At 40.7% G+C, this 24,307-nt stretch overlaps 1 protein-coding gene across 5 annotated transcripts in view; it reads left to right on the top strand.

Annotated features, from left to right (window-relative positions):
• The window catches only part of RAB30 (RAB30, member RAS oncogene family), a 72,704-nt gene extending 49,509 nt beyond the window's left edge, over positions 1–23,195 (top strand). For 4 of the 5 annotated variants that reach the window (XM_081064417.1, XM_081064416.1, XM_081064413.1 and 1 more), the window contains 4 exons: positions 6,016–6,116; positions 9,168–9,251; positions 14,667–14,850; positions 20,078–22,242. In XM_081064417.1, coding sequence (XP_080920543.1) covers positions 6,024–6,116; positions 9,168–9,251; positions 14,667–14,850; positions 20,078–20,328 — 612 coding nt within the window. In that variant the 5' untranslated portion in view covers positions 6,016–6,023 and the 3' untranslated portion in view covers positions 20,329–22,242. Of the gene's footprint in view, positions 1–6,015; positions 6,117–9,167; positions 9,252–14,666; positions 14,851–20,077 lie in introns of all 5 variants that reach the window. The other variant, XM_081064415.1, reaches the window with a different exon arrangement.
• Positions 23,196–24,307: the final 1,112 nt, after the last annotated feature.

Below are 24,307 nucleotides of genomic sequence, written 5' to 3'. Positions count from 1 at the left end.
GCCGTATAAAATGCTGGAGATGATGGCCTGGTGAATGAGAAGCAGCCACGGCACAGGTGGGTGTCAGACATCCCTGGCCAAGGAAAATAATTACCTTGCAATAACATGAAATTAGCTACTGATGTAAAGCAAGTGAGCTTGGAACAGTTGATTATAGTCATGTTTAGTAATTGCCTTCTAGTAATTAAGCAATAAGGAGCTTCCTGAGACAGAACCTTGTTAGAGTGAAAGACGGATCAAATGCTTTCAATTCAGTGTATACGCCTTGAACACAGCAGTGGGATATGCAGACCTGAGTGTCTTGTTGAAGCGAGCTTTCTACCATAGGGGCCATAGACATGTAGAGTATGGCCCTGCCGCTGGGCAGATGAATATGCAGAGATGTACTTGGAGGAACGTCCTCAGTGCTCTGACATTGTCCAGGAGGGAGACACTTCACTTGCAGAGCCCCACAGCCAGTCTGAATCCAGTCCCCGAAGTCTGGCCCAGATTCTAAAGAACCCCAGCTCAGTAATCTCTTCTTCGGGGTCACTTGTTGCCTTGTTGTTTTCCTCTGTTTGGTTGTTTTGGATTTCTCAGTCATATGTTGTTCCTCAGGCCCTGCCCATGTCCCTCTGCAGATTCCGGATGCTGATGGTCTCTGTAGACCACGAGTTCTGATTTGGGGTTTGGGGAAAATACCACTCTACAGAAAACAACAACCAAAATCTTTGTATGTTATAATTTTGATTTTTTTGTTTTAAAAATCCATAAAATTACAAAATATGCACATAGATATGAGTATATATAAATTGAAGAAAAAAAAAAACAACTAGAAGGACGTATACCAACATGTTGACTGTAATTATCCCAAGGAGGGGGTATGAGTAGGGAAAGAGCTTATGGATGATTTTCTTTCCTTTTTGTTTGGCTGTATATTTTTGCCATCTGTATATATGACTCTTATTAGAAGGGTTAAACAAACAACAACATTTGACTATTCTATTTTTAAAAGGGTCGCTATTCCATATATTATCTTATTTGCCTTTCAAGCAACTCAGTGATATAGGTTCTAATATTATCCCAGTTTTATGGGTGAGGAAACTTGACATAGTTAACTGTAGCAGAGCCAGGTCTCTTGATTTCATTATCATGCAGCATCTTTGGTATGAGAATGGGAGGACACGCTGACCCAGGAAGGGGCTGTGGCGCCTATCCAGCCCACCCCCTCGGTTTACAGACCAAGATTAAGACCCTGAAAGGAAAAAGGATCTGAGTGAGACACATGGTTTTTGAGCAAGGACAAGTTCCCAAAATATCATTTTCTTGAGCGAGGCTGGAGTCAGAATGCAGGGCAGAGCTCTGGCCCTCTGTTTACCAGAAGCCTTGACTTTATCTGTTATACTGAGCCCAAAGGACAGGGGGGAAAGTGTTCTGAAGTACAACAGTGAATACATTTTTTTTTTACTTTGATAAATGGTTTATGTTGCAAAAATCAAAGTGCTTAAAATGTTTCTTTTCTTTTTAACTTTTTCCTAGTACATATTGTTTCCTGCATCATTTTTTACTCATTTTTTCTTCATCTATTTTTTCTTTTTGAATCTTATGCATATATCCATTTATTTAGAGCTATTGCAATTCTGATAGTTGGGGTTTTGCTTGTTTATCTGAGTAGTGTTCCTATTTATATCCCCTCTGCCTGGCACTTACTTACATGGATGAATGATGACAGAATTGGGGGTGTTGTATGCAGGGAAAAGTCTGGGTCCAGCTCCTAAAAGAGACCTGGTCTCAGAGGACACGGTGAGGAGCTGTGCTTGTCTAATCTGGAAGCAACGTGGTGTCTGCTTCCGGAGCACGGAGATTCTAGAATGCTGCAGTTCAAGGGGTTCTAGGGTTCCATTCAACTGAGCCTCCAGTCCTGTAGCAACACTGTCATCCACGAGGCAGACGGCAGCAGCGTCCTATTTCCGAAGGAGATGGGCTTTGGAGTTTGATAGATGTGGGTTTGAATCCTGGTTCTAAGACTGACCAGCTGTGTGACTTTAGGATAATCTCTCTATGCCTCAGTTTCATCTTCCCTAAGCTGGGGATGATCATAATAGTACCTACCTCAGAGGGTTGTTGTGAGGATTAAATGAGTGAATACATGTAGAAGAGAACCTGGCACATAGTAAACAGTGACTAAGTGTCAGCTATTATTATTATTAACAATAACAGAATATAAAATTCCTAGAATAGTGCTTGGCCAGTAGCATATTTGGGACATGTTTACTCCCCAGACGTGGTGTGACTTTGCTGCCAATTTAGGGCTGGTTGTAGCTAACTGGCAAGCTGTCTCATCACATGTGATCGGTGATGCCTGAGCTGTTAGCTTACGTACCAAACAGGACAGCTTCCTTGCAGTGCAGTTTCCAGAGAATCTCGTGAGCTTTTCATGCAGCCGTGTGTTTTCTATTAGAAATAAAACAGTAACCACAGCAGGTAACCTGGAATTTACCGTCCAGCCTTAGCCCCAGACAGCCAGCAGTTTTAAAGAGACTGAACACTTTTTCCCTCCGGAGGTTTATTAAAAAAACCATTCAACAGAGCATTAACGTAATTTCTTCTAGAAAGCAGAAGGGCCTTAACTTGTGTTCTGTGCCTCACTCCACGTGGTAGCCACATGAGACTTGACTATGAGCTTAACTCTGACCAAGGAACTCTTTGCCTTCCTTTCCTACAGATGCATCTTTGGGCACTGTGAACCTTCTCTTAGGAGCCCTATTTCTCAGGTCTTTATTTTTGGGTGTCCTCCTCTGGATTCTCTGCTAGTTTCTTTGACCTCTGCCAAAGATGGAGAAGGAAATGTGTGGCACACAATTAAAGCACCGAAAAAGATGGCGGTCCCGTTCTGTGTTCCCTGTTCCTTGGCTTATGAAAGCAGTGAGCTGTGGCCCATGGGTAGTCCACGGGACCTCATGATTTTCTGCTGTCTTTGTGCCTGTCTCTGAGGTTTGTTTATTGTTCACTGTGTTAACAGACATTTTGAGTGTTAATGAACATACCATGTGCCCGAGTTTTAATGCAGAGTTTGACCTTGATTCTTACGTAAACTACGGCAGTGTATGTAATAGAATGAGTTTTGGGTTTGAAGCTACAGGAGAAGAGAGAAGGAAAATCACGTTTCTGAAGTGCTCCCCCATTATCATTCAATTCATCGTTTCTTAAGCTCCTACTGTGAGCCAGGTATTGTGAAAGGCACGGCAAGGCAGTGGTGCAGGGACGGGCTGTCTGGGTTTGAATCCCATTTCCACAGGTTAAGGGGGACCCACCATTAAGTGGGATCTTAACAACTTGTTATGTAACTTCTCTTGTGCTTCCATATGTCCATCTGTCAAGTTACGATGCTAATAGTATCCGCCTGAAAAGATTGTCTTGAGGATGAAGATTACTAGTGTAGATTACTAGTGTAGATATTACTAGTGTAGAGCGAGATGAGGATGATGAGAGTAGCAGTGCGATGGGTTGGGGTCCTGGCTGAGCCAGACACGGCATTATTCTCATGCTGTTCATGGTCACACGTGCGTGTGTGTGCACGCATGCACACGTGTGTGTGTGTGTGTGTGTAGTGCAGAGGAGCTGAGGGATGGTGGTGGAGTGTGAGGCAGGTGTATATGATTAAGCACAGAAAAGCATGGTGAGTATTACTAACAGAGGGGAAGGGTATTGTGGGAGCATACAGCAGGGGGGTCCAGCCCCCACCCCAGGTCAGAGAAGCACACTAGAAAGAGCGGTGTTTAAGCTGAGATCTAAAGGAGGAATAAAAGTTAGCCGGGCTGCAGGCAGTGAGGGGAGGTTGTGCTCTGTGTTCTGGGTAGGGGGAACAGTATGTGAAGGTCTGAAGGGAAAATCCCGTGGTGTTTAAGAAACTGAATAAAATCAGTGAGCTTAGAGCACGGGGTGTGAAGAGTGCTCAGAGACTGGGCTGGCAATAATAAGGGCAGAAACCAGGCTGTGGAAAATGTGTGTCATATGACGGAGTTTGGGTGACTAAGAGCCAGGTACTGTTCTTGGGGGTTTTCATGAATTCCTTCAAGTATCCCAACTCTGTGATATAGGTTGTATTGGTCCCATTTTGTTGATGGGGAAGTCAAGGCTCTAAAAAGTTGCCCCCTGCCTAAAGGCATAGACTTAGAAAATACTAGAGTCAGGATTTGAACCTAGGCTTTAATGGTTCCAAAGCTCGAGTTCTTTTGCTGACACCATATCCTTCTGAACTTGAGATCCGACTGTTAGTTTCCTGACTTCCGGCCACCTTCTTAACTTCCTTGAACTTTAGTTTACTCACCTGTAAAATAGGTACCATATTAATAAATACCAACCTCATAGACTTTTGAAAACAATGGAAATTTATTCAAAGTGTCAATCAAGCACAGTGCCTGGAATTTAGCAAGTTCAACAACAGCCTTTGGATGCAGGTTCTTGACAGAAAAGTTTTTCCTTCACGGTCCCAGGAACTGAGACAGAACCTCATGAGCTGACCCTGCATGTGGCTTAGTTGTCTGTCATCTTTCCAAGGATCAGTTGAAATCCACATAGAAATCTCCGCACACAGGAAATCTACTCCTGCAGGTACTTAACAGGTCCCAGTGCAGTGGGCAACCCTGCTGCCCTGCCACCGTGCAATTATTTGCACTTCATCTTGCTGGTAGGAGTGACCCTGAGGCGTCTCTAGCTCTCCCAAGCATCCTTCCCCTCATGGGCTCGCTTATCATGCTTTTCAAACTCCTCTAAGATCCACTGGGCTTGTTTTGCCTACACCTTAGTAAATGAGCTCTGTTGCTGATTTGAAATGAATTGAACGTTGTTGTTGTTTAATTTTTCTCACGTTGGTCTCAAGGGCAGAGAGTGTCTCATCTCTGTATTTCCTATGGTGATGAGCGTAGTAATATCGTAGGTACTCAGTAGATTACAATTGTTTTCGCCAGGATAGGGCTTTATGGATATCAAGGCTCTTTTGTATAGTTTTTTTTTTTAATTTTATCTTCACAACAGTCCTTTGGAGTAGACAGAGCATGCAGTATTCTTTTTAGCACAATTGAGAAACTAAGGTCTACACTTAAGCAATATGATTATTAATTGATTCTTTAATTCTAGAGTAGACATTTAGGTGTAGCCGTCCCATGGGCTAGGAAAATAGAGCTGAAAGGCGTAATCCCTTCCCTCAAGGATGAGGCAGACATTTGAACAAATAATTATATAGAGCAAGTGAAGTTTTAGGATAGAGGAATGATGAAAGTGTTTAACTTTATTTGGGGAAGATCAGTGAAAAATACAGAGAGAAAGAGATGGTTGCACGGGGCCTTAAAGGATTCACTTCACGATGCAGAAAGGGTGGGAGGCAGGGCGTCCCAGACAAAGGAAAAAACATACACCAAAGCCCCGAGGAATGGAAAGACAGGTACTTTGGGAGGCCCTGCAGCATCAGTGTGGCTGGCAGGAGGGGTAGCGGTGGGGTGGAGATAGCAGAGAGAGGTGGAGATAACTGCCGCTGGTAAGGCCCTGACTCCCAACTGACAAGAAACTGAAAGCTTCCTTTCTTCATTCAGTCTCCCAGCCCCTGGCCTTCCCAGAGGAATACACAGCCTATACATAAACCACTTCGAAGCTTCGGATGGACTTTCCTTTGCCCTGCTCCTATGCACCCCAGCTTGTTTGCACATTGATTTGTAATCTCCTTACCATGCTAAAAGAAAACACATCACATGAGCGACCTGCAACCTGACTAGTTGGAAGAATAAGGGTCACCAGGTGGGAGGGCATCTGTGTCATTGACTCTGTGGCGTGAGGTACCTGGGAAAGAATAAAGTCCATCTGTGACCAAACAGCTGTGTTCTCTCTCGTGGGCAGGGTCACCAGAGGGGAGCAATAAATTGCTGTTCAAATGAGTTGAGACTGTCGTTCCCCTAGGAGAAGGGCTGGCCCAGCTTGAGCTCCGTGGACACGTCTGACCAGGCCCCATCTCACTCTTGTCTGTGTTTGTTTGCCTTGCAGCTGTGTAAATGAGTATGGAAGATTATGATTTCCTGTTTAAAATTGTTTTAATTGGCAATGCTGGTGTGGGGAAGACGTGCCTAGTCCGACGATTCACTCAGGTAAGTACTCGGAAGTCTAGGGTTGGCTTTCTTAGTCTGACTTGCAGGGTTAGGGGAACCTAATAAAATGGGTGATTGGCCCAGTGCCAGCCTCTTGGCTGCCAATTCTTAAGGCACCCTTTGAAAGCATCAGCTTTGTAGCCTAATCTAGAGTTTTTAAACCATCTCAAAGGAGCATGGCTCAGTATATCACCACCACCCTCCCACACTTCTTGTTGCTTCCTTTAATGAAAGAGGCAAGTAGTTTTGCTTTCAGTGCGCAGTAGCAAAAACAGATCATTTGATTAAAAGATAGAGTATTAGTAATAATCCAAAGGTAGAAACAAATGAATCTGGACATCAAATTAAACCTAACTATTAATTTTTTAAAAACTCAAATACAAACTAAACCAATCAACTCCCTGCCTACGCTCTCGTATGTCCTGCCAGAATACTAAGTGAATCGTTTTGGTTCAGAACTAAATATGCTGATTTTTCTAGATCTATTAAATGGAAATGAAATGAGAACAGTGCAGGCTCTATTTGAACGAAATTAAATGTTCCCTCTGTGTTGGGTCCTTATCGTATAATCTAAGTACAAGTTTCCTTTGGGGCTGCCCTTTTGAGAAATACTGCAGAGATTATATACCTGTTTTTATACAGGAATGGGTAGGAAATCATTCTGAAGTTGACCTTCTTTTGTGTTTTCCCGGAAAAATATGAATGGCGTCCTTTTCAGGATTATCATGAATGCATCTTGCATTTTCAGAAAGTGCTAGTTGGGAAAGTTGGGACTAGCTCTTCTATCTAAGACGTAAGGCAACCTGGTGTCGTGGAAAAAACATTGGCTTAGAAGTCAAGATACAGGTCCCAGGGTAAGCTACCCACCCTTGCAGAGCTTCCCTGCCTTCCTGCTGCACCCAAGGGGCCTGGTAATCTCCAAGGCCCCTTGCAGCCCTGTGCTTCTGTAGGAAATTAGAGAGGCAGACTGGATAACACAAACAGCTTTAGGGCAGAGAGTCACCTTTGGAAAGGCCAGGGTTTTTCCCATGGTAATGAAAACAGACTAGAACTCATGCTTTTTACTAAGCCTTAGCCTGGTGACATCGAAAGTAACAAGCTAACACATTTGGGCTCAGTCAGCCACAATGACGTTACATTAGGAACTCCAAGCGGTTTTACTTCCACCTAGCATTAGTAATCTTTTCTGCTTTTGACAGGAGAATAAGACTGCGAGATGTAGAGAAGGTTTCACTCCCTGTTTCAAAAATTCCCTTGACCTTGTCTTAGTTACTGAAAGATCCCTTGGAGATTATTCAGCCCACTGCTCTCATTTTATGGATGCGAAGCCCAGGTCTAGAGGGATGAAATGACTTCTTTGTAGGTCATGTCATGTGAGTGGCAAGGCTAGGATTAAAACCCAGGTCTCCTGGTTCTCAGCCTGATCATTTTTATCTTCTTCATGCCCTAACCTCTGAGACCATAGAGGTCTTACTTTTCTCTTTAAAAGCATAAACCTTGTCATTAAAGGTAAAAATGCTTCAATTTTTCAACACTGATTTTTATCAATAAGTACACCACTCCTTATTTTTCATTTCTGTCCACTTTTTACCCCTCCGAGTCCCTCTACTACTCCAGAAGTTCAGATTTCGTAGGCAGAATTATGTTTGTTTTTGTTATTTAGTAGACAGTTAAAATGAATTAGATTCAGCTGTTTTTGAGGCATGAGGGTTTGGGGAACAAAATGATGGGGGAAGACACTGGGAAGGATTTGTTTTATGTTTTGGCATTTGTTAGACTGCAAAACAGCTGGAGCTATAAACTTGAAGTTTGGCAGCCTTGTGTTTGAGCCAAACCAAAATAGAAGAAAATTGATTCAATATTTGCAAGTAAAGTTATGAATGTTTATGTTTACATCTTTTGCAGACATGCAATGGAACATTTTTTGTTGATTTGAAGCTCAGTCTTTTAAGTTTAAACTTTAATTAAGGAATTCTTTTCTTAGAGAATGGACTTAATTAAAGATGCCCCAATCTTAGCTGCCAGAGCTAATAAAGTCGCTTTCACTTTAATTTCTGGGAATTGTGGACTATAAGTGAAGAGGGAAGAAAAACTCGGTGACCTGTTCTTTCTTGACAGAATTCCTTCCTACCTCTAAGTCCCTCCCTAAGTTTACAGGAAATATTATGTAACAGTAAATTACATTCCACATGTAATTTTGCTAAAATCTTTCTTATTGAGCTTCTAGTTTGAGGTAAAGCTTTTTTTTGTTTTGTTTTGAAATGCTTACATTAGCCTAAAACTCACTGAATTTGAGGCCCAGATTGGGGGCCTGGTTTGCCTGAGGTCATACAGAGATCCTAAGGCTGCTGACTCCTGGGTTAGTGCTATTTCTGCTATACTTCCTCCCTGAATGACTTTGTTTTCTTCAATTGTCTTCCCAGGATCCTTGGTCTTGATCTCATGTCATTACGCATATGTACGTGTATGGTACAACTGAGAAAAATAGTTACCACCCTAAGGGCAGAGGGATATCCAAAAGCTTCCCTGTTTCATTCATGTTTATCATACGGAGTTCTTGTTGGTTCTTTCGCATTGGTTGCCCACCCCCATGGCTGTCCATGCCCTAGCTGATAGCCAGTTTTAACCTTCCTTGATTTTACCTCTTTTAGAGCACATATCCGTTTTGCCCTCACCATAACAATCCTGACCTCACCCCTGTGTCCCCATGCTCCTCAGGCTCATCCTTGTGTCTGATTTTTGTTTCTTTTTTTGAAATCAGATCCCCCTGAACTTTCCCGATTTTCTCCCTTTGCTCTCTGCCTTCCTCTCCCTTTCTTTGTCCCCTTTCTTTTTCTTTCAGAATTTCTCTCTCCCCTTTTCTCCTTCCCCCAAAACATATATACATGTGAAGTGAAATAGGGCTCCCATGACACTAACCACAGTTCTCTTTACTACCAGTGAACTCAGCCAAAGGAAGGGGCTGGTGATGGGTAGTGATGGGGGAAGGGGGAGAATTTCATTTAGTTGAAAGATTCGCTTAATTATTATTTTCCATTATTTTTTCTTTAGGGTCTTTTCCCCCCAGGTCAAGGAGCCACAATTGGAGTTGATTTTATGATTAAGACAGTGGAGATTAATGGTGAAAAAGTAAAGGTAAGATATTAAGTGTTCAATAAGGCTTTTGTGCTATGTGAGAGGAAGCAGTGTTTTCATAACATTTATTATATCTCCTAATTGAAACCCCCATTGAAAATAATATACTCAGCCATGGCAGCTTATTTCTAAACAGAGTTCTTCTATTCCCTCTGTGGGGGGAGGAAGGGGTTCTAGATGGTGTGTTTATAGATGGGAAGACAGAAAGAAGGGCTAAGGCAGATTTGTCCTGTTGTCTCTCATGCCAGAGGAGATGTAAAAAGAAGGAAGAAATTTTTTTTTGCATCTCCTGAGTTGGGCCCATAAGCAGTGCTACATTTTATGAACAGCAGCTGCATGAAAGATCCTACTGATTCCTGCATTTATTATGGATCATTTAGTCATATGAATCATTTACTAGAATTATTCTGTCTCCCATCATACCCTTATTTCTAGCAAGGGAGAAATACTAAGTGAATGAGGGGTTCAGAAGGCATCCATGAAGTCTCCCTTCCCATTGGTGGCCTCTGACTGGTTTGGTACCTGTAAGAACTATGGTATGTGCAATTACAAGAAAAGGGGAGATAGTGCTTATCACATACCTAATATGTGTCAGTCCCTCTGCTAGGTGATTTTACATGTGTAGTCCTATGTAACTTAATCTGTACTGTAAGCCCTGGAAGGTAAATTATCTTCATTTTATAGGTTTCGGAGAGGTTGAGTGACTTATTTTTCTGTGGCTTCACCGTTAGGAAGGGAAGTAAGCAGGATGTGAACCAGCTTTGTGAGCTAGTGCACCCCACTGCTTCCCGGTCCCCCCTGCCAGGAAAGAAGAGGTGAATGAAGGCACACTAAGCTCATCATCTTGGGGCAGGGAAAGAATGAAGATGATGGAGAGAAGTGTGAAGTGAGACTAAATTACAGGGAAGGAGGGTAGAGAGACCTGCCTGTTCAGAGTTAGTGAAAGTCTCATGTCAGATATTTCAGAGCTGCGGTCCATGGAATGAAGCCAAAACCCTGGCATCAGCGCACAGTGAAAATTATGGCATCAGAGTCCCAGCTCCATCCCAACCAAGCTAAGCATCCCAAGTTTGAGTCACTGTCATTTGCTTCCTTCTCCCCTATGTACGTGAGCTCCGGTCTCCACATGCCTCGGGAAGGCCAGAGAAGCTCCAGGGTGCTCTCAGCATTCTGTAGACACAGACACAAGTGTCGAGGACGAGGCTCCTGGGTCGGGGAAAGAAGCTCTCCTAGTGTCTCTTCCAGCTCCAACTCCTCAGAGTGGTTCCTTAGTGTAGACATTTGCACCAAATACAGTAGAGATGGAGAGCTGGGGGCTCTGGGAAACAAGAGCAGGGAGTGAAATGCATGTAAATGCCAACCGGAAAGCTCAGAAAAGCAGTGCATGGGGGTGGGAGGAAGGAGATGGGAGTGTGTGCTCAGGAGGCGCTGGCAGGAAGAGCCCCTCGCAGCTCTATTGTTCCAGCAGAGCGGAAGTGCTTGCCACCCCCAGGAGTGGAGTCAAGATAAGTACTGTTTCAGGCATTTTACATACAGAGGTTGGGGTTTCCCAGTAATGTGCACATAGATGTATGAGTTAATTCCTTTGACCAGACATGTTCATGCCTGCCCTGTGCCAGGCACTGGGAGTGAGTGCGATCGAGTAGAAATAGGCCCCACTGTGAACGGACAGGCTTATTTTTCTTTCCGGCATGGCCAGGTTTAGGTGTTGCATGTATTCCACTTTTGGCAAACTGTAGCCTCATTTTTAAGTGCTTACTACACCCAGCTAAAAAATCTATCTTTTTACAACCTGGCTCCATCACGAGACCACAGGCTCCCCAAGAGCAAGGCTTGTGTCTTACTTGGTTTTGGACTCACAGCACAGTTCCTTCGCCGTCAGCTATTTAGGCCTCTGGACCTTCATCCAGAAAAAGCGTGAGTTGGCTAATCTCCCAAATGAAGTCCTCACCAAGTTGCCTGTGACTCTAGCCATAGAATCAAGACACAAAAAGGACCCTTTCAACCACATTAATCCAGGGCCTCATTACCACTTGGACACACAAGGAGCAAGTTCCTTCATCTTTCAGCGGAAGAGGGCAGACTTGCCCAGGCTTACAGTTGTTGTCTCATTGTTGTCCTTGTTCTTGAACATTTATGGAACACCTCTTTTTGGTAATGTTTGTGTCTTTTTGCTAGTGATTTGCAGGCTTGCTCCGAGCCCCATAGAGACACTGGCAAACAGATCGCCTGCCTGGCAAGTGGAAGGGCAGGACCAGGACCCAGGTCTCTCAGCATTTCCCCTACCCCTTGGCCTTCCCTATAAATCTCATACTTTCTAGAATGACTCTAGGATTGAAGGGAAGAAATGAAAGGTATTAGAAACATTCTGGTAGTTCTTAAGGCTTAGAGCCATACCCAGTAAAGGCAAAGCTGAGGAACAGCCCCTGGTCTCTGTATGAGTGCTCTGTATTATGAAGGTGACCTTGGGTAGGAAATAGAATTAAAACTTTTATAGACTTTCCCCCTATCCATTGATAGTTTTTAGTCTATCATAAATAAATGAGTAATAAGTAGAACTCTGAGCTAGTCTATAACATTTTAACTTTAGGAGATTAATTATAATAGATACAGAAGATTGTTTCTGGATTTCTCTATAATCAGGAATATTATGCCTAGATAGGAAAGTCTTCAAAGTATGCACGTATATTTGCTTGTTTGACCATCCATCCACCATTTATTCACCCATCCTGTATTACGGCAGATGCTTTGTGCCAAGCACTGTGTTAGGGAAAGCATCTTGGCTCCCCTTCTAAATACCCTACTAATCATTACATGGAATTCGTCAGTCCTTGCTTTGTGATTCCACAAGCCTTTATTCATTCAGTTAGCCATCACTCAAATGTGTTCGCCATGTACCACGTTCTGTATTAGGAAGGTGCTGGGATCATAGAGTTAAATAAGACACAGCCCTTGCATTCAAAGGTCTTAGGCTAGCAAGGAGACACAGTAGTAAACCAGTGATCGCCATACATTATTGTGACAGTGAGGCAACAGAGGGATAAGTAGTGGGGTGCAAAGAAGAGAGTAAGCAGCATAGCCCCACGCTGGAGGTGAGAGTGGTTAGAAAGCCCCTGGCTGTGGCACTGAGCACATATTGACTGGCATGAGACTAGCGCCAGGAGACACTTTCTCCTCCTGGCGTCTCTTTAATAGAACATCTCACATTTTACTATGGTTAGTTAACATTGTGTTTGTCTTTCCTATAGGCTGTGAGCTCTTTGAGGTCAGGGATTATGTTTTATTCATTATGCTCCCTGTGCTTAGCACAGTGCTCTGTATCTATTAATGGTCTATAAATGTTGAAAAGGAGCACATGGGTTGCAAAGGAGCAAATGGAAACCGACTTAATGATAAAGGCAATGGAATATGGGTATCCTCAAGAATGAACCATAAGGCTAGAAATAGGCAGCCCTCTATGAGAAAGCAGCATACATCTTGGCAAGGCCGTCCAGTCACTAGTCTAGAAAATATTTCAACGGCTTTAATTCTCAAAGCTGTTCTCAAGACGTGCCAGTCACGAGCACATACTGATTTCTAATGATTGACAGCATTAAATCCAATCACAAGTGTTTTTAGCGGCTTCCTGTGCCATAGTCTGTTGTTCTAAGACACACCCTGGCAGAGAGGAACCATGTCCCTAGATTTGGGGCAGAGCAGAGACATAGCTTTTGTCTTGGCCAAAGCCAGAGCATCTTTATGGTTGCCTTCTGCATACAGACTTTCATGTGTATTATCAAAGACAGCTGCAACTCCAAACCAAAGGAGAGCCTGTGTGCTGCTGATTGGTGGCTGCGAGTACCGGTCACTCATCGGTTTCCTCAGCTAAACTGGTATGAGCAGCGGTTGACACCAACTGACTCGTCTTCTTTGGATGCTGATGTGTATTTAAATCAGTCTCCGAGTGGCATGGAATGAGTCCTCAGCTGGGAATGAGAAAGCCTGGAGTCGAGTCCCAGCTTTGTGAGAAACCAGTTAGGAGACGGAGTTTTTCTATTAATGAAGTGGAGGCATAAACTTGCCTAATCCTTTGGTCTGTTGTAAGGATTCAATAAGACTGTCAATAAATATTTGAACATCTTACTATTTGCCAGACACTCTATTTGGTGCAGGGAAAACTGTGAGTAAAATGGACCCTGACCTCCCCCTTGTGAAGCTTTCAGCTTAGTGAGGAAGACAGCTATGAAACAAATTATTACATATAAATAAATGATTCAAGTATGTCAGGTGCCATGAGGGAGAATTATAAGGTGGGCTGCAGGAGAGAATATGTGTAGTGGGGGGGGGGGGGGATAGGGTACCTGGCCCAGTCAGAAGGTTCCAGAAGGCCTTCTCTGAGGAAATGATGTTCTGTTAATGGGGATACACGCATGTTGTGACAAGTGAAATGTATACGATTAAAAGGGAAGCTTATGATTGTTGTTTCTCAAGGGCGTCTGGTTTGTTCTGCGCTCAGCAGTCGCTCTGGAGAGCAATTCTCTTGCAGTAGCTCTGTGCAGGGAGATTCAGGGAGGAGTGAGAAGTTTTTTGCCTTTTTCTTTGTTATTGGAACCAGTTATTAGGTCATAGATTGGTAGATGACTTCAGAAAATGTGAACTTTCAGCAGGTTCACATGTTATTAACCTCTTTTCATAAAGAAACCACTGAAGCCCAAAGAGACTTAAGTGACTTGCTCAAGGTCACAGAGCTTAAAAGTGGGGGAGGTAGATTATTATTTTCCATAGCATTGTTCCTGTTTTCATTAACAAAGATAAAACCTTAATATAATCATTGGAATTTTGAACTGGAGAAGGTGATGAGGTTGGACTTTCTCCCTCTGCAGTTGCTGACTGAAATGCCAACAATCGCAGAATGACAGCTCGCCCTCTATCCAACTTTCATAATACGGCATTGTGGTTAAGAGCATGGACTCTGGGACCACAATGCTTGGTTTAATTGGCTCTGGGACATACTGGCTGAGAGATGTTGAGCAAGTTTATTAATCTCTCTGTACCTCATGTGAGAAATGGATATAGTAACAGTACCTACCTCCTAGAGTTATTGCGGGGATTGAGTGAGTTATTACATGTAAAGTGCTTAGTCTACAGCACATAATAAGGGGCACATAATAAATGCCCAACAGATCAGGGGTTTTTAAGAATAAAGGGGAAATTAAGTAATCTAACAAAGAAATAAAACAAAACAAAAAAGCAAGCCCCTGTCCCTAACCAGACACACACAATACATTGAAAAAAAATATAGGTGCTTTTTCCTTAGGGCAGAAAATAACCATGAAATTATTTGGGTGAAGGTGTGTCCACTTTTGAACGAAAGTAAAACAATGCTTTCTTTGCTTTCTGCTTCTCCAACCTGATCCTTCGCTTATGCTTTTACAGCTTCAGATCTGGGACACAGCAGGTCAAGAGAGATTTCGGTCCATTACCCAGAGTTATTACCGAAGCGCCAATGCTTTGATCCTCACCTATGACATAACCTGTGAGGAATCCTTCCGCTGCCTTCCAGAGTGGCTGCGGGAAATAGAACAATATGCCAGCAACAAGGTCATCACTGTGCTAGTGGGTAAGTGAGGACTAATGAGGAGGGAAATTGATTTGTGGGCATCAGAGAATTTGTAATCATGTAAAGCTGTGCCTTGGTACCTTCCAAGAATATAGTCTACGGCTTTATCATTCCAGCAGTCAACATTCGGTTCTTCTGCAATTGAAGAGAAAGTGAAATAGGTCCTACCCCATGGTGATGCTTTCGAAAGTAAAGTAGAAAATATTGCTGATGGATTTTTTTTTTTTTAATCAGTGCAGGCTCTAGGGAAGAAGTCAGACTGCCATGAAAGTTATGTGACCTGCTAAACATTTTTTTAAATCTAATTATAAGATCACAGAAACTGCTGGTCTAGAAGTAAAATATATCTCTTAAGTTGATAAGGAATTTATTATTGAAGCCCTTTTGTTTTTTTGCCTAAAAAATGACTTTGGCTAATTTTTTCCCTTCCTATGTTTATGCTAACTTGAGAAATTCTAATTTTCAGAAAGAATCCAGTAAAGGAAATTCTGCAGTTTGTTTCACTTTGTAGGAGCAGAGAACCTGTGTTTAGTAGGGGGTAGGGGGGAAGCAGAAAACAACTCATGATTTTCTGTGGTGACAAATACACCCATTAGGAATGGAATTGCAGTGAAATGGACCAGATCATCAAAAATTCCTCTAGTGGTGATGGAATGATGTTAATAATATATGGCTGTTAAAATGTTTTCTTCCTAGAAGGGATATTGCTGTATATTCTAGCAAGACCTGAATTGGAAATCTGGGTAGAAAACCTTAGAAATATCAAGTTACAAATTATGGCTAATAGTGAGTTAACACTTTATAGTAAGTATTATAGCTAGCATGTATGTAGCAGGAATCCTTTTAGGAACTTTATGTGTCATGATCCCTAATTTACAGATGAGGAAACCAAGGCTCAGAGAGGTGAAGGTTTTTGCCCAAGGTCACACAGCATGTAGAATCTAATACAAACCCTGCATTTGTCCATCGTTAATGTGCTACCTTGTAACAAATTGCTGGGAGCTGAGTTAAGTATCTGCCTCTCTAGGAGCTAATCCTCCATGCCCAGTCCTGAAAACCCTCTTGCATCCTGGAGAACCTTTGCCATGAAGCACCTGAAAGCCTCTCAGCTTTGGACTTGGGCTTTCCACAGAAATCTCCTGAGAACTTGAGTCAAAGCATTACTACTTGGGAATCTAAGGAACTTACGGCACATTTGAGGGGAGATAATTAGTCAGTTCCGTGTGAAAGAAGCACTGGCTTTTAAAAAAATTATTATTTAACTTTTTACTATGGAAAATTTCAAACATAAGCAAAAATAGAGAAAACAGTATAATGAACCCCTATATACACATCTCTCATCTTTGACAATCATCAGTTCGTGGCCAATTTTATTTCATCTGTTTCCTATCTATTTTGTCTGCCCTTCCCTTCAGATCCCAAATGCTGTATTAGTTCATCTTTCAAATTTCAGTGTATATCTCTAAAAGTTAAGTTTCTTTTAAAAAAGAGAACCTAACCACAATGCCATTTCACACCTAAAAATATTAACAATTCTTTAATAGCATCAAAAATTTAGACAGTATTCAAATTTCCTTGATTGACTCAAAAATGTTTTAGTTTATTCAAATCAAGATCTAAATGAGGTCTATATGTTATAATTGATTTTTTTATGTTTTTTAATTCTCCTTTTATCTGTAGGTTATCTCTCCATTTTTTTTTCCTTCCCTGGAACTTATTTGTTAAAGCATTTGTTTGTCCTTGTAGAGTTTTCAAGTCTGAATTTTACTTCACCCCTGTGGTTGTCACTTGACATAATCCTCCATCACCTGAATTTCTTAGATTTGTAGGTAAATCTAGAGATCTGGTCAGATTCAGATTTTTTTGGTCATTTTCTTTTTAGCAAAAACACCTCATAGTTGGTATTCTGAGGTATAGTTCTCACAGGAAAAATCAAGAAAAATGCTTGAGTCTTTTTCTTTTTTGTTTGCCACTTTTCAAGGTAATGAGTTGGTACCTTAGTATCTTCCAAAAGTAACTATTGAAGTTTGTTTATATTTTGAATACCATTATAGATTTAAATATATTTGATGTATTCTAGTCCCTTGCAATTTTTATTATCAATGCTCCAATTCTTCCAACTTTGAGAGTTGGAGCTTCTTCAAATCAGCTCCTGAGTCCTTTTGACATAACCCCAGAAATCTGATAATTTTCTTGTGTTCTGTTATGAAAAGTGTTCCAGACACATTGTATGCAGTTCCTGTCCCAAATCTGGACTTAACCATTTCTTCAAGAAGCACTGTTTCTTTTTTTTTAAATCAAACCAATAAATATTTATCACTTATACTATGCAAAGCAGTTTTTCCTCTAAGTTCTCTTTGTAAACATTCTTAATTTGGTGTGTTTTCAGTATTCTGATTTTTTTTTTTTACTTTAAGAAAATATATTTTATTTTTTAATTATAGTTGATATTCAATATTATATTAGTTTCAGGTGTATAGCATAGTGGTTAGACATTTATATCTGGCACCATATCTAGTTATTACAGTATTATTGACTGTGTTTCCTATGCTGTACTTTATATCCTCATGACTATTTTTATAACTGGCAATTGGTACTTCTTAATCCCTTTACCTTTCTCACTCAATGCCCCCCCCCATCCTTCCATCTGGCAACCATCAGTTTGTTCTTTGTATCTATGAGTCTCTGTTTTGTTTGTTTGTTTGTTTTTTAGATTCCATATGTAAGAGAAATAATATGGTATTTGTGTTTCTCTGTCTGACTTATTTCTTAGCATAATACCCTCTAGGTCCATCCATATTGTTGCAAATGCTAAGATTTCATTCTTTTTTATGGCTGAATAGTATGTATATACCACCTCTTCCATTGTATATATACCACCTCTTCATTATCTAATCGTTTATTGATGGACACTTAGGTTGCTTCCATATCTTGACTGTTACAAATAATGCTGCGATGAACATAGGGGTGCATATATCTTTTTGAATTTGTGTTTTGGATTTCTTCAGATAAATACCCAGGAGTGGGATTGCTGGGTCATGTGGTAGTTCTATTTTTAATTTTTTGAGGAACCTCCGTACTGTTTTTTACAGTGGCTGCACCAATTTTCAATCCTCCCAAGCACTATTTCTTTTTATTGGGAAGTTGTATTTCGAGGCCACAGCCAAGGTGATAATAATCCTTCTTGCTTTTAGGCTTTTCCTTGGACAGAGCTAATGTGTGTGTGCGTGTGGTGAATTCTGTAGCGTCCATAGGGGTTGTACTATTAGACTCTACTAAACATTTGACTCTCAAGACAACCGTAGGCCGCACTTAGCATCACATTCACTTAGGACAGGACAGGAAACACGACTTCACAGCAGGTCAGCATCAGGCATTCCCCATAGCAGTCCCCATAGCTGTCCAGGACCTCCTGGGACAGTTCAGGTCTGAGGAACAAGGCTCGCTTTCAGGCAAGTGCAGGATCTGCCCCTGCCTAGAAGCCTCAGTGCCCCATCGGAGTCAATCTCTTTTATAACAACTCCATGGGCTTAACTTTCAGGCTCTCTTCAAATGAAGAATCACCACACTCAGGGAAGCCCAAAGATACGGCTTTCCATTAGGTATCTGTAATTCATACATAGAATTCCCAGGCCAGATGGCATTTATCAATCAGGGGTCACTTTTACCATAGAAAAACGTCACCAAGTAACACAGATGACATATCACCTTAGTCGGGTTTCCAGGAGAATAGAGATAGAAAATGTTTTAAAGATAAAATACACCATGAATTATTCTCACTGATACTTCCATTTATAATTCAGGTCTTCAGAAATTATACTTCATTAATCTTATATCTGTATTTCTTTTTTCCCATGCCAAAAATCCCTGTCCCGTGACACTTCCCTAATTACTCATTTGTTTTATCCCCTAAAACATGCACAGCAGCCTCAGAATACTGTGTTTCCCCCAAAATAAGACCTCGCCGGACAATGAGCTCTAAGTGTCTTTTGGAGCAAAAATTAATATAAGACCCGGTCTTATTTTACTATGTTATAAAACTGGGCATAATATAATGTAATATAATATGATATAATAGTGGGTCTTATATAAGACCAGGTCTTATATTAATTTTTGCTCCAAAAGATACACTAGAACTGATTGTCTGGCTAGGTCTTATTTTCAGGGAAACACGGTAGCAATGATAGCACTACCACTGATGAGATGATTACTGAAACAGTTCAAAGTTTTTTCCTTCAGTCCTTTTTGTTCTTAGGGAATATACCAGTGGGAAGGCTCAGTTAAATTACTGTATCTTAAACGCACCTGAAAAAGTTTCTCTCTGTGTGGTTATGCCACTTCATGATAAACAGTTTCATTTGTGTCATTTTGCTCTCAATTTTAGGAATTGCTTTTTAAATTTAATTTCATATTGATTGTATAATAATTAATTGTATAATTTTGTAAGATGCTTAAGTCACATCTATAAAACAAGGTATATTTATAGAGGTCGAGTTTCCCTCTCTCTCCCCCAGTCTCGTTCCTTTCATGGCTAACCATTATCTTTAAAATTAAGATTTTGTTGTGCTCGCTTTGTCAGCATAGGTACTAAAATTAAGATTTTGGTTTATTCTCCCATTAAAAAAAATAAGCCAATAAATTGTGTGTATATATTTTTTTCATCCTTTTTCTTAAACAGTTGTGTATTACATACACTTTCTTCTACTTTGCATTATTTGCTTAACAATATATCCTAATGTCTCATTCCCTCGCAGCATATAGAAATAATCCTTATTGCTTTTTATAGTGGCAAATAACCCGAATAACTATGAGTGTACCATAGTGTATTCAGCCAGAACCCAACTGATGAACGTTTGGGTTGTTTCTAGTTCTTTGCCGTTAAAAATGGCACTAGTATTTTTATTTTTTAATTATTTTATTGGGCATTTATTTTTTTATTTTTATTTATTTATTTTTTTGTTGAGAGCCTATTGGCCCATGTGGGAATCGAACCGGCAGCCTTCGGAGTTAGGAGCATGGAGCTCTAACCGCCTGAGCCATCGGGCCGGCCCAAAAAATGGCACTGGTATTTAAAAATAAATATTCTAGTACTCACGGTCACATTTGCTGTGCTTTCCTTGCTCACCTATCTGGTTTAACATCGTATATGGAATTGAATTTTGATGTTTCTGAGACTGCAAAAAAGATCAAATGATGATTCCATCTGTGATTTTTACCACTGTTTTAGGCAACAAGATAGATCTGGCTGAAAGGAGAGAGGTCTCCCAGCAGAGAGCAGAAGAATTCTCCGAAGCTCAGGACATGTATTATCTGGAGACCTCAGCCAAGGAATCTGATAACGTGGAGAAACTCTTCCTTGACTTAGCTTGCCGCCTCATCAGTGAAGCCAGGCAGAACACGCTTGTGAACAATGTATCGTCACCCTTACCCGGAGAAGGGAAAAGCATCAGCTATTTGACTTGTTGTAATTTCAACTAAAGGCCGAGGCAAGCAGAAACAAATCAGCAGCTGCCCCGATGGGCCACGAGTTGCTAGGGAGATCTGGCGATGATGGTGGCTCCTGCTCTCGGACCTTCTGACTCCTGTGGCTCCTGAGTTTACAAAGCATGGCAGGCCAAGGGCCTTGCCCTCAGGCCGGCATTCGTAGAACATATAACAGTTTGACCCTTTTGCAGTCTGGAGTCAGAGCAAGGAGAAAATTGCACTATGCGCTCCATGACCTGCAGAGCATGTTGCTTTTGTTTTTTTAAAACAAGTAAAAGCGCATTCCTGAACACAGTCCAGGGGAATCCCTCCTGCACATCAGTGGGTGCATGTGGGGGGCTGTTCTTTAGGGCTTCTGGAGGCCCTGGTGTTCTTGTCCACCTGATAAACCCAAACTGGGGAGGCCAAGAACTGTCTCTGTGGTACGTGCTGATGACCCCATGGAGATGTTGAAAAGTGTTATTTCTCTTGTCCACAGGCACTTTCAAGAACTTTGGGATGTAAAAATGAAATGAAACCCTTACCCATGACCAACAGTTAACAATTATTGTTTTAATAATATATACAAGCTCCATGACTCCTTTTGGTGCTAACAATTCTACTATTTCACAGACCAAACGTTTTAGTACATTGATGTCGTTAAATGTATTTCATAGAAATAAAAAATAATAATAAGGGAAGCCCATGAATCAGCACTCTTTCTAAAAGTCTCATCGCTCCCTTTTCTAGGGTAGATTGGTTAGAAAAGAGAATACGTTCCTTTCTTGCTTCCCATTTTCTTCTATTCTCCCATCTTACCGGCCCCTTTAAGCAAATGAAAAACTTTGAAAAAAAAAAAGGTTGATAATATTCTAATATAAAAGATTAGCTCAAAGACATGATGAGTCGTATGATAAAACAGACCAGATCTGACCAAAATACTGTGGATTAAAGGACTGAGAGTTGCAAGCAGAGCACAGTCCTTCATAGCAGATCACGTCTTTCACTTTCTGGTTCTATCCATCTTGGACAGACCAAGGCTTAGGATTTTTGTAGACGTTTTTAGTATGATAAGTGAGGCTAGCAACACATGAAAACTCTCATGAACCATTTTTGTATCTTCAATGGTAACCTTAGAAAATTTCTGCTTGTGGAAGCAGGTTGAATTGTCATTTGTCACCTCCTTCTTGTAGTAATGTCCCTCTCAAACCACACATTCTTTCCTGTTTCTTTTCTCTTTTCCTCTCTTTCTGTCCTGGTCTCCCCCTTCTTTTCTTCTACCCTCCCTCCCCTGCTCTTTCCCTCACTCTTCCCCATCCCCTCCTTTCCTTATATGCATGTGTTACTGCAAATCTCCAATTCAAATGGAGGTGTATATGCCTTTATTTAGCCAATTTAAAAACAGGACTCAAAATGGAAGACGTGCTGCTGAATATGTTACTATTTCTTCAGTGCCATACTTTGATACTTTCCAATTTGTTCACTGATATAAATGCAAATTGGGAAAAATAATTAAACATGTATGATGTTGATGCTGTCAGATGTTTATATAGCTTGCTGTTTAGCATAACTGAGAGATGAGTAATGGATTAAGGATAATATATGTAACTCCACTGCTTTTGTAGATGGTGGCAATCTCAGTCCTGATACTTTGATGTTTGAAAGCCATTTAATTTTAAGGAAATGAGTCATGTAGAGACATGATTTTGATAAAGAATTTCTAGCATTTCTCTAGCAGGTTTCAGAGTGACCGACCATCTCTTGCTCATGGGGACTACACATATTGTTTAAGGGACTGATATTTTTGGTTCGACTCACTGTGTTTGTCCCGATCCTGTGGATAAGAGGACCCCAGGAGTTTGAATTGCTTTTATCTCACAATCTGCAGGAAAGAAAAATCATTTTAATAAACATCAACCACAATAATTTATACAGTATCTGTTGCCTTTTCCTCCCCATCATCCCCACTAAGGCAGCAAGTAAATGTATTCAGAAAACAAGTTGATCAAGGTGGGCAGAAGAACTCTTTTTACATTGCAAGGAAATGTCCCTAAGTTCAGATTTATTATCTTGCAGTTAGGGCAAAAATCCAGTTTCCCCAGTACACCAAGACCCAACTTTATCTCACAGCAGCAAGTGTGTTGAAAATAAAGTTGCTTTGTTATTTTAGAGGATAGGAATTTGTTAGACTGGACACATTTAGTTGTAAAATAAAAGCTTCTAGAACCGCTCTTGCATTTTGAAATTCTTATTCCCTAGGGCTCAGCCGCCTCTATCTACCCTTGGCTGTACTCAGAAGGGGATTAGAAAGCTCTGCTCTTGGCCCCTTGCTACGCTTTAACTCCTCCCAGCCTCTCTGTAATTTCCAGACACCCATCCATGGCCCATCCGCAGGTACACATGAGAATGTAGGGCTTTGTTTCTTTCTTTCTTTTCCCCTTAGTTGTGTGAATTCCAGATTAGGCCTATGGACACTTGTTCACTCATGCATCTCGAGTTTGAGAATAATGCCTGGCAATATTGTAGGTACTCGATAAGTAGTAGTTGAATAAATTACTTAGTGCCAAGAGGAACTTTTTTTGGTTAAATAGAAATTTTTCAAATAGAACTTGAGAAAGGACATTAATTAAATGTGCTCTTCTTAACCCAGGCCAGGACCTAAACTTAGTGGTTTGCCCTCTAGTTCTAACCGTCGTGTCATTATTTGCTATGATGAGTCTTCTTCAATAAAAATGAATTCTCATTCAAGGGTGGATGCAAAAGAGAGTTACTTTCTCATAATTCAGTTTGGCTTGATCTGACTTATAAGACTACCAAAATCCATGTCTGCTTCCATTTTTGGTGTGATCTTTTTCTTCTTTTAATAAAATTGCTAAATATGTAGCAGACGTTTTTTTATTTCCAATGAAAATGCATCATAGTCACGTCATGGAGTCAGGTTTGGGAGAATGTGTGAAATCATATAGCTTGCTGACATTAATGATATTTTATTATGGCTTTGTGTAGACTGTGTCCTCAAATGATTTTGTGCTTTCTCCTAAACCTATGCAAAGCTTTTTATTCCTTTATATGCTTTTATTAGGTCTATTAAATTATGTTAACATTTAATTTTAGTTATACAGGACCAATGATCCTTTTTGTGGATTACTTAGATTAGCCCATTAGCTTTGCCTGGCCTTTGTTTTTCCCTTTTAGTCATTTCATGTGTGTATCTCTTCCCGAGTAAAGTGGCAAGAAAATAACTAAAAATGCAAGTCAAATGGATTGATTTGACAATGTGTCAATTTCTGATTTGGAGTTTGGTGAGAAAGGTAAAAATTACAGGCCAAAATAAGATATTTGGATTAGAATTATTTAAGCAGTTTGGACTTGTTGGAAGGAGGAGACAGAATTTAACAGAAGACTGGACTCTTCTTTCTTCTGTGCTTCTTTCTAAATGCTTTTGGAGGACACTGGTGACTTGCATGGTTAGATCAGTGATTTGCCTTTTAGCTATCCCATAATTCTTCCAGATTCAGCATCCAGTTTTAGTTAATGTGTCATTCTGAGTAAGTACCAGTTGTAAGTGATTTTGAATTGGTCTTCTGACTAAAATGAAAAGATCTTTTTTTATGAACCAAGCCACGTGAATAAGATATCATCTTATTATATTTAGGAAAAAAATCTTTTTCACTTTTCCCCCTCATATATCAAACCAATGGCTTTAAAGATAAGACATTTTCTATTTCCTAATCCTGCAGAACTCTGTGTATTTCACGTTCATTAGTACTTTAGGGACCAATGCCCTGTTAGCTTCTGGAAGAGCTCCTCTAGGGTTTGCCCTTATTTCTAGAATTTTTTTAACTGCAACTGGTTACTTACTTTCCTCAACCACAGTCCTGACAGATGTGTTTCAATGCAACTATACTAATACTTTTAAGACTTAACTAGAAAATCAAAAGCAGTGAAAAACAACCTTCCACCATAAGCAGTATAGTTGAACACTAATTCTGGG

The sequence above is a fragment of the Rhinolophus hipposideros genome (genome assembly GCF_964194185.1).
Source record: "Rhinolophus hipposideros genome assembly, chromosome: 10".
Lineage (NCBI taxonomy): Eukaryota > Metazoa > Chordata > Mammalia > Chiroptera > Rhinolophidae > Rhinolophus > Rhinolophus hipposideros.
Note: the sequence above shows the minus strand (reverse complement) of the source record. Positions and strands in the feature narration are given on the sequence as shown.